General features: G+C 42.1%; 1 protein-coding gene across 9 annotated transcripts in view; it reads left to right on the top strand.

Moving 5' to 3' along the window:
* LOC102247791 (F-box/WD repeat-containing protein 12) overlaps window positions 1-9348 on the top strand; it is a 46502-nt gene that overhangs the window by 7228 nt on the left and 29926 nt on the right. For all 9 annotated transcript variants that reach the window (XR_001361026.1, XR_001361023.1, XR_001361024.1 and 6 more), the window contains exons 3-4: window positions 6140-6303; window positions 6709-6827. Coding sequence is in view for 3 of the 9 variants with exons in the window: in XM_005860759.2 (XP_005860821.1) it covers window positions 6140-6303; window positions 6709-6827 (283 nt within the window). In the remaining 6 variants the exon portion in view is untranslated. The remainder of the gene's footprint in view (window positions 1-6139; window positions 6304-6708; window positions 6828-9348) is intronic.

Genomic DNA, 9348 nt, shown 5'->3' with positions numbered 1-9348 from the left:
CCCCCTACCTTCCCTCTGGGATTCCACAGTCTGTTCTATGCTTCTATGTCTCTGGATCTATTTTTTCATCAGTTTATTTTGTTCATTATATTCCATGTATGAGTGAGATCATGTGGTACTTGTCTTTCTCTGACTGGCTTATTTCACTTAGCATAATACTCTCCAGGTCCCTCCAAGGTGTCTCAAAGGGTAAGAGATCCTTCTTTTTTATTGCTGCATAGTATTCCATGGTATTAATATACTACAGCTTTTTTATCTACTCATCTACAGATGGGCACTTGGACTGCTCCCAGATCTTAGCTATGGTAAATTACACTGCTAGGAACATAGGGGTGCATACATTCTTTATGATTGGTGTTTCTGGTTTCTTAGGATATATTCCTAGAAGTGGGATCACTGGATCAAGTGGCATTTCCATTTTTAATTTTTTGAGGAAACTCTATACTGTTTCCATAATGGCTGTACCAGTCTGCATTCCTACCAGCAGTGTGTTAGGGTTCCCTTTTTTTCACATCCCCGCCAGCACTTGTCATTTGTTTTGTTGATGGCAGCCATTCTGACAGGTATGAGGTGCTACCTCATTGTCGTTTTAATTTGCATCTCTCTGATGATCAGTGATTTTGAGGATTTTTTCACATGTCTCTTGGCCATCTGTATGTCTTCTTTGGAGAAGTGTCTGTTTAGGTTCTTCGCCCGTTTTAAAATTGGATTGTTTGTCTTCCTTTTGTTGAATTGTATGAGTTCCTTATATATTTTGGATATTAACCCTTTATCAGATATATCATTGCCAAATATGTTCTCCTCTACGTAGGGCTCCCTTTTTATATTGTTGATGGTTTCTTTTGCTGTGCAGAAGCTTTTTATTTTGATTCAGTCCCATTTGTTTATTTTCTCCTTAGTTTCCTTTGTCTTAGGAGATGTATCAGTAAACATACTGCTATGAGAGATGTCTGAGATTTTTTTAAATTTTATTTTTTTTCTTTATTCATTAAGGTATTACATAGGTGTCCTTATCCCCCCATTGCCACCCCTCCCCCAGCTCATGCCCTCACCCCCCTAGTGTCTGTGTCCATTGGTTATGCTTATATGCATGCATACAAGTCCTTTGGTTGATCTCTTCCCCTTCCCCCTACACTCTCCTGCCTTCCCTCTGAGGTTTGATGGTCTGGTCGATGCTACTCTGTCTCTGGATCTGTTTTTATTCATTAGTTTATATTGTTCATTATATTCCACAAGTGAGAGAGATCATGTGATATTTATCTTTCTCTGACTGACTTATTTTGCGTAGCATAATGTATTCCAGGTCCATTCATGCTGTTGCAAATGGTAGGAGTTCCTTCCTTCTTACAGCAGTGTAGTATTCCATTGTGTAGATGTACCACAGTTTTCTAATCCACTCATCTGCTGATGGGCACTTAGGCTGTTTCCAAATCTTAGCTATTGTAAATTGTGCTGCTATGAACATAGGGGTGCATATATCCTTTCTGATTGGTGTTTCTAGTTTCTTGGGATATATTCCTAGAAGTGGGATCACTGGGTCAAATGGGAGTTCCATTTTTAGTGTTTTTGAGAAAGAGATGTCTGAGATTTTGCTGCCTATGGTTTCTTCTAGTATTTTTATGGTTTCATGTCTTACATTTAAGTCTTTTATCCATGTTGAGTTTATTCTTGTGTATGGTGTAAGTTAGTGGCCTAGTTTCATTTTCTTACATGTATCTATCTACTTTTCCCAACACCATTTATTGAAGGGACTGTCTTAACTCCATTGTATGTTCTCGCCTCCTTCGTCAAATATTAATTGAGTGTAATAGCTTGGGTCGATTTCTGGGATCTTTGTTCTGTTCCATTGATATATATGCCCGTTCTTGTGCCAGTACCAGGCTGTTTTGATTACAGTGGCTTTGTAGTATAACTTGATATCTGGTATTTTGATCCCTCCAACTTTGTTCTTCTTTCTTAAGATTGCTTCAGCTGTTTGGGGTCTTTTTTGGTACCATATAAATTTTTGGAGTGTTTGTTCTAGTATTCCATGGTATAAATGTAACAGATCCCAGCCTCTTGTTGGATCGATCCCTTTAGTATTATGCAGTGACCTTTGTTGTTTCTTGTGATGGCCTTCATTTTGAAGTCTATTTTGTGAGATATAAGTTTTGCTACGCCAGCTTTTTTTTTTCTACTTGCATGGAAATCTTTTTTTCCATCCTTTCACTCTGATCCTATGTGAGACTGTTGTTCTGAGGTGCGTCTCCTGTAGACAGCATATATTTGGGTCATATTTATGTATCCATTCAGCTACCCCTGTCTCTTGATGGAAGCATTTACTCCATTTACTTTTTTATTGTTGTTAATCCTCACCTGAGGACATCTTTCCATTAGTTTTTAGGGAGAGTGGAAGAGAGAGGGGAAGATAGAAACATTGATGTGAGAGAAACACATCAATTGGTTGCCTCCTGCATGAACCTGTAACCAAGTATGTGCCCTTGACCGGAATCGAACCCGGGACTCTGGTTCGCAGGCCAACACTCTATCCACTGAGCCAAACCGGCTAGGGCTACTCATTTACTTTTAAGGTTATTATTGATAGATACTTATTTATTGCCATTTTCATTCATTATGCCTATGTTTCTCTCTCCCTCTCTCTATTCTTCTTCTTCTTATAGCAATTTCTCTAGCATTTCTTGTAATGTTGTCTTGGTGGAGATAAACTCCTGTAGCTTTTTTTTTTTGTCTCAGGAAATTTCATTATCTATTTTGAATTATAGCCTTGCTGGATATAGTAATCTTGGTTTCAGATCCTTGCTTTTCATTACCTTGAATACTTCAAGCCATTCCCTTCTGGCCTGTAGAGTTTCAGAAACCAGCTGACAGCCTTATGGGAGCGCCTCTGTAGGTAAATTGCTTTTCTCTTGTTGCCTTCAAGATTCTCTCCTTGTCTTAAATTTTTGGCATTTTAATTATGATGTGTCTGGGTGTGGGCCTGTTTGGGTTCTTCTTGGTTGGGACTCTGTGTGCCTCCTGAACTTGTGTGACTTTCCTTCTCAAGGTTAGGGAAGTTTTCTGCCGTTATTTCTTCAAACACATTCTCTATCCCTTGCTCACTTTCTTCTCTTCCTGGCATATCTATTATGTGAATATTATTACATTTTATGTTGTTCCTCAGCCCTCTTAAACTGTCCTTTTTTTAAATTGTTTTTTCTCTTTGGTTCTCTGATTGAGTGATTTTTTTCTATCCTGTCTTCTAATTCTCTGATCCCATCCTTGGCTTCCTCTAACCTGCTGTGTATTCCTTCCACTGTGCTCTTTATTCATGTTATGCTATTCTTCATAGTTACCGTATCTTTTCTCATGCTGTTGAGCATCTTTGCCATCACTATTCTGAACTCTATGTATGATACATTTCTTATCTCCATTTCATTTAGCACTTCTTCTGGAGAATTCTCTTGTTCTTTCATTTGGGGGTTATTTTTTGTCTTCCCATTTTGGCTGCCTATTTGAGTTTGTGACTATGCATTAGGTGGATATGCTATGCCTCCCTGTCTCTAGTCCAGAACAATGTCAAAAGCTGTTTCTGACTAATTAGATCAGGCAAAGACTCAGAGCCTCCAGAGAACCACCTCTGCCTGAAGACTGATTGTATTTACTCATGCTATTGCCCACAGATGGAATGAGAAGTTTTCCAACTGGTTGGGGCAATTGATTATGCCTGGATGCTAATTGTTATTCTTAGTCTCTTAATGGGCCTCAGAAACTCCACACAGTGAGGCAAAGAGTTTTCCAAAAGGGTTGGGCAACTGCCTTCACCCCAGGCAAAAATGCCTGGATAGCAAAGGTCTGCCTGAGAAAGATGTTCTCTTCAGCATGAGCGAGTGACTCAGCACAGGACACCGGCATGTCTGACTTCCGAGCTCTAACCCCAGAATCCCCAACCCTGGCTTCTGCTCACACCGCCCAGGAGACCTGTGGGACAACATCAAGTGTGCCCACAATGCATAATAGGAGTTCAAGAATGATAGGAGAAAGGAAGAAGGAAGGAAGTATTTAAAGAAGTAATGGCTTAAAACCTCCCAAATTTGATGAACAATGTTAATTTACACATCTGAAAGCTCAATGAACTGCAAGTAGAATAAACTCAAAGAGTTTCATGTTGAGGCACATAATCAAACTTGAAAGCCAAAATCAGAGTGAAACTTGAAAGCATCAAGAGAGAACAATTCATCATGTATAAGGGACCCCCAATGAGATTAACAGTTGACTTATCATAAAAAACACAATAGAACCCAGAGGCAGTGAGATTACAAATTGAAAGAAAAAGATTGTCACCCAGAACTCTGCAACTAGCAAAATGAAGGAGAATATTAAGACATTCCCAGATTAACAAAAGCTCAGTGAGTTTGTTGCTTGTAAACTTGCCCTACAAGAAATACAAGGGAGTCTTTTAGGTTGAGGACATTAGACAGGAACTTGAATTCACGTGAAGAAATACAGAGCACTGTAAAATGACTACATGGGCATATATAAAAGGCAGTGTAAATTTATTTTTTATAACTGTTTCTCCTATGTGAGGTAAAAGACAGTATAAACCAATAGCTATAAATCCCTTTTGGGTACATGATGTATGAAGATGTAATTTATATGATAATAACAGCATGAATGAGGGGACAAGAAATGGAGCTATACCAGAGCAAAGTTTTTGAATTCTATTGAAATTAAGTAGTTATTAAAACTAGATTTTCATAAGTTAGTTTTTCAACGTAAATAAAATGTGAATTTTGTTTGCCCTGGCCGGTGTCACTCAGTGATTAAAGCATTGGTCCAAGCACCGAAGGGTTGTGGGTTCGATTCCCGGTCAAGGGCATGTGCCTGGGTTGCAGGTTCGATCCCCAGTCCTGGTTGGGATGCATGCGGGAAGCATCTAATTGATGTGTCTCTCTCACATCAGTGTTTTGTCTGTCTGTTTGTCCTCTCTCTCTTTCTCCCCCTCTCTCCCTTCCACTCTCTCTAAAAATCAATGGGAAAAGTATCCTCAGGTAAGGATTAACAAAAAAAAAAAATAGTAATTTTGTTTAAAGTAAAAAAAAGATAAATATTTTAATAGTAATCTCCAAAGCAACCAATATGAACTCAAAAAACTATGGTGTGAGAAACAACAGGGAATTAAAATAGGACACTGAAAAATACTGAATATAAAAGAAGACAGTGATAGAGTATGAGAAGGAAAATGCATAGAAATAAGCAAATGACATGTAAATACTGTCTTGATGGATTAAACACTCCAATAAAAAGGCAGAGATTGGCAAAAGGGATTAATACTTTATTCTGTCTATAATAGACACAGTTTAAATGCAGAGGCTCAGGTTGAAAATAAAAGAATGGAAACAGATATGCTATGCAAACAGTAACCAAAAGAGAGCTGGAATGGCCAGGCTAATATCAGACAAAATAGACTTTAAGACAGAAAGTACAGGTTAATCCATCAAGATCTAAAATTTATAAACAGCCCAACTGGCGTGGCTCAGCAGTTGAGCATCGACCCATGAACCAGGAGGTGACAGTTCAATTCCTAGTCAGGGCACATGCCCAGATTGTGGGCTCCATCTCCAGTGTGGGGTGTGCAGGAGGCAGCCAATCAATGATTCTCTCTCATCATTGATGTTTCTATCTCTCTCTCCCTCTCCCTTCCTCTCAGAAATCAATAAAAAATGAAATTTATAAACATGTATGCACCTACTAACAGCAACAAAATACACGAAGGGCTGACAGAATTGAAGGGAAAGATAGACAATTCAATAGTAAGAGTTAGATACTTCAAAATATGCAGAGCCTTGGAATGGTTATGGCTGCATAACCCTAGGTAAGTGTTTTCTTCTCTCTGCCTCTCTGTCCTCGTGCAGAATGGCAATCAGAATCTACTTCACAGAGTTGTTCTGCAGATTGACTGGATACACACAAAGCACTACACCTCACATGGTACGCCCTCATCATTTCCCCCTTTGACAGTAGAGGAAATGCGGTCTACACAGGCATAGTGAGGTGTTCAATCTGATAGATGGTGAAGGCGGGGATTAAAGCCTGGCCTGTTAGTGCCACAGTACCTTCTGATGACTGTTCCTTCCTGCCTGGGACTGTGGTCTGTTTTCAGGCAGCTGTGTCTGAGACGCTGGTCCTCCTGTAAAGACTCCCAGGTGACGCGGGGCACACAGACATGGAAACAGTACTACCTCTGCCGATCCGAACTGGACTTCCGAGTGGAATCTGGGCGGCCAGAGAAGGACTTCGTCTGCAAAGCCCTGGCCGGGCACAAAGGTATGGTGTTGGGAGTGTGGTAGCTGCATGCTTTCCCACCATTCACTCTCCCTGGCCCGGCCCCATGGCATTTTGTGTTTCAGCCAGTGAGTTGGAAAATGCCACTTGACGGGTACGTTCCATGCTGGGTTCAACATTGGTGTTAAGTCATTGACAGGCACTGTAACCCTGTGAGGAGGGCTCATTGCATCTATTTCATCGTTTTGGGGCTGGTAGGCTGTGTGCAGTCCTGGGCATGAAACCCAAGTTGTAAGTCTAAAGCCCTAGCCCTTTCTTTCCACTGCTGGCTGTTGTGCTGCAGTGACAGAAAGGGGAGTGATTGTCTCGCCTGCCCTTCCCAGGTTGTGCTCACACTCCAGGCAGGAGTGAGGAGTGTCCATTTGAGGCAAGTCTGTTCTCTTTCAGGAGGGATAGCTAAGCTGGCCTACATCTCACCCAACGAGTACTGCTTTGACAGGCGGGAGAAGTCTGTGGTGTGCACTGCGTCCTCAGATGGCACTGTGCGTGCCTGGAATCTACATGCGGTGAGTGGCCTGGAGGGGGCCAGGAGGAGTACTGAGTGTCTTTGGTGTCATTAGGCATCACAGGTGACCTCTGAGGTGAGGAGTGGGAGCCCCATTGTACAGATGAGAAATCTGAGCGGCAAGAGGCTCAGACGCCATGACAGGTCATGCTTGAAACTGGAGTCTGAGTGATCGCAAATGACCTGCTTCTAACTTCCTCTGCACAGGGCTGTTTGCACAGTGTGTGTGTGGGGGGGCGGGGGGGAGGTTAGGAGGAGAGGGGGGCACTGCTGTGCTCAGTGCTGTGACTTCCATGTGGAAGCTGATGCTGACCCCTGGGTGGTTGAGCCCAGGGAACTGCAGCTTTTAGTCACCCCCAGTGCAAGCTTAGTGTTAAAACCTTGAAACGATTAGTATTTCACACGTTGCTGGTGCTTAGTTTAAAAGCTTTTCTATCCATTTTCTCATTTGATTCTCACGGCAGCTGAGCAGACTACTCGGTATTATCCTAATTTTATACACGTATAGACAGCTTGGGAGAGGGGGTGTCTCTGAGTCTGTGGTTCCCTGTAAATTCAGGGTTCTGCCCGGCCTCTTATAATGGGTCCTTTCCTGGAAAACTGTAGGTTACTTCACGTTTCCAGAATCCTTAGACAGGCAACGGCACCCTGGTACCACATGGTGAGGTAGGTGGGTGCTTATCTCTCTGTGGCTCAGTTCTGCTGGAAGGGACAGGTTCCTTGCACTTGAACATAGTGCACGGAGCGGCGGGCGGTCTCCAAGCAGGGCCCTTGGAGGCTCTGCCTAACTCCCCACAAGTCATTCCTCTTCTGGCCCGTAAGAGAGCACCTGGTTCTCAGCGACCTGCCCGTGACCTGAGCCTTCCTTTTCAGTCTGCATGGGTAGCTGGCTAGGGGGAGTTGCATTCTCGTACCCCTGTGCCAGCCTTGGGTCACTGCTCTGCCCAGACTTTACAGTAGAAACCGTAAGAGAGAACGGGTGTGAGGTGTGTTTCTTTGGTGATGGCAGGTGGTGCTTTTGAAATGGCCCACTCAGAGCTGAGGCCACTAGTGGCTGTTGATGTGTGAGCAAGTCTCTGAAAGTCCTAACTGGACACCAGCCCAGGATCCCAGATGGCTGCAGGATTCCAGACCATGATGTGTGAGCAAGTCTCTGAAAGTCCTAACTGGACATCAGCCCAGGATCCCAGACCGGGTCCTGTAAGGGACTCCAGGAACCGGGAGGGACTTGGAAAGGAAAATCAGAGAGGGTGTGGGAAGGGGGGCAGGAGGGCTAGAGCTGTTTTGGAATGAGTTACAGTTATCATTTGTTTTGCTTTTGAATATATTCTTTCTGATGGTATTTGGGATTTTGGGATTAGGGTAATGCTGGCTTCATAAAAAGAGCCTGGAAGTGTTCCTTTTTCTTGGATATTTTGGAATAGTTTGAGGAGTATAGGTGATAGTTCTTATTTGAATGTTTGGTAAAACTCCTCTGTGAAGAATTCCGGACCCAGGCTTTTGTTTGCTGGGAGACTGTTTTCTATTGTGGCTCTACCAGTCTGCATTCCCACCAGCAGTGCACTTGGGTTCCTTTTTCTCCACATCCTCACCAGCACTTGTTGTTTGTTGATTTATTGATGGTAGCCATTCTGGCAGGTATGAGGTGGTTCCTCATTGCTGCTATAATTTGCATCTCTGATGATTAGTGATGTTGAGCACTTATTCATATGTCTCCAGGACTTTTGTTGTATGTCCTCTTTAGAGAAGTGTTTATTTAGGTCCTCTGCCCACTTTTTAATTGGGTTGTTGGTCTTCCTTTTGTTGAGTTGTATGAGTCCTTTATATATATGTTTGGGGGTGTGTTTTTTTTGAGATTAACCTCTTACCAGAGGTATCATTGGCAAAAATGTTCTCCCGTGCAGTGGGTTCTCTTTTCAACTTGACAGCTTTCTTTAGCTGTGCAGAAGTTTTTTAGTTTGATGCAGTCCCATTGTTTATTTTTTCCTTTGTTTCTCTTGCCCCAGGAGATGTATCTGTGAAAATTCTGCTACATGAGATTTCAGATATTTTGTTGCTTTGTTTTCTTCTAGGATTTTTATGTTTTCCCAATTTATATTTAAGTCTTTAGTCCATTTTAAGTTTATTCTTGTGTATGGTATAAGTTGGTGGTCTAGTTTCATTCTTTTGCATGTACCTGTCCAGTTTTCCCAGCACCATTTATAGAAGAGACTACCTTTACCCCATTGTATGCTCTTGCCTCCTTTGTCAAATATTAATTGAGCATAATTGCTTGGGTTGATTGCTGGGTTCTCTGTTCTGTTTTGATCTATATGCCTGTTCTTGTGCCAGTACCAGGCTGTTTTGATTGTGGTGGCTTTGTAGTATAACTTGAAATCTGGTATTGTGACCCCTCCAACATTGGATTTCTTTCTCAAGATTGCTGCAGCTATTTGGGGTCTTTTTTGATTCCATATAAGTTTTTGAAGTATTTGTTCTAGCTCTGTGAAATATGCCATTGGTATTTTAATAGGGATTGCATT

The sequence above is a fragment of the Myotis brandtii genome, unplaced genomic scaffold, assembly GCF_000412655.1.
Source record: "Myotis brandtii unplaced genomic scaffold, ASM41265v1 scaffold1392, whole genome shotgun sequence".
NCBI lineage: Eukaryota > Metazoa > Chordata > Mammalia > Chiroptera > Vespertilionidae > Myotis > Myotis brandtii.
The sequence above is the reverse complement of the archived record's forward strand: the minus strand, read 5'-3'. Positions and strand labels throughout refer to the sequence as shown.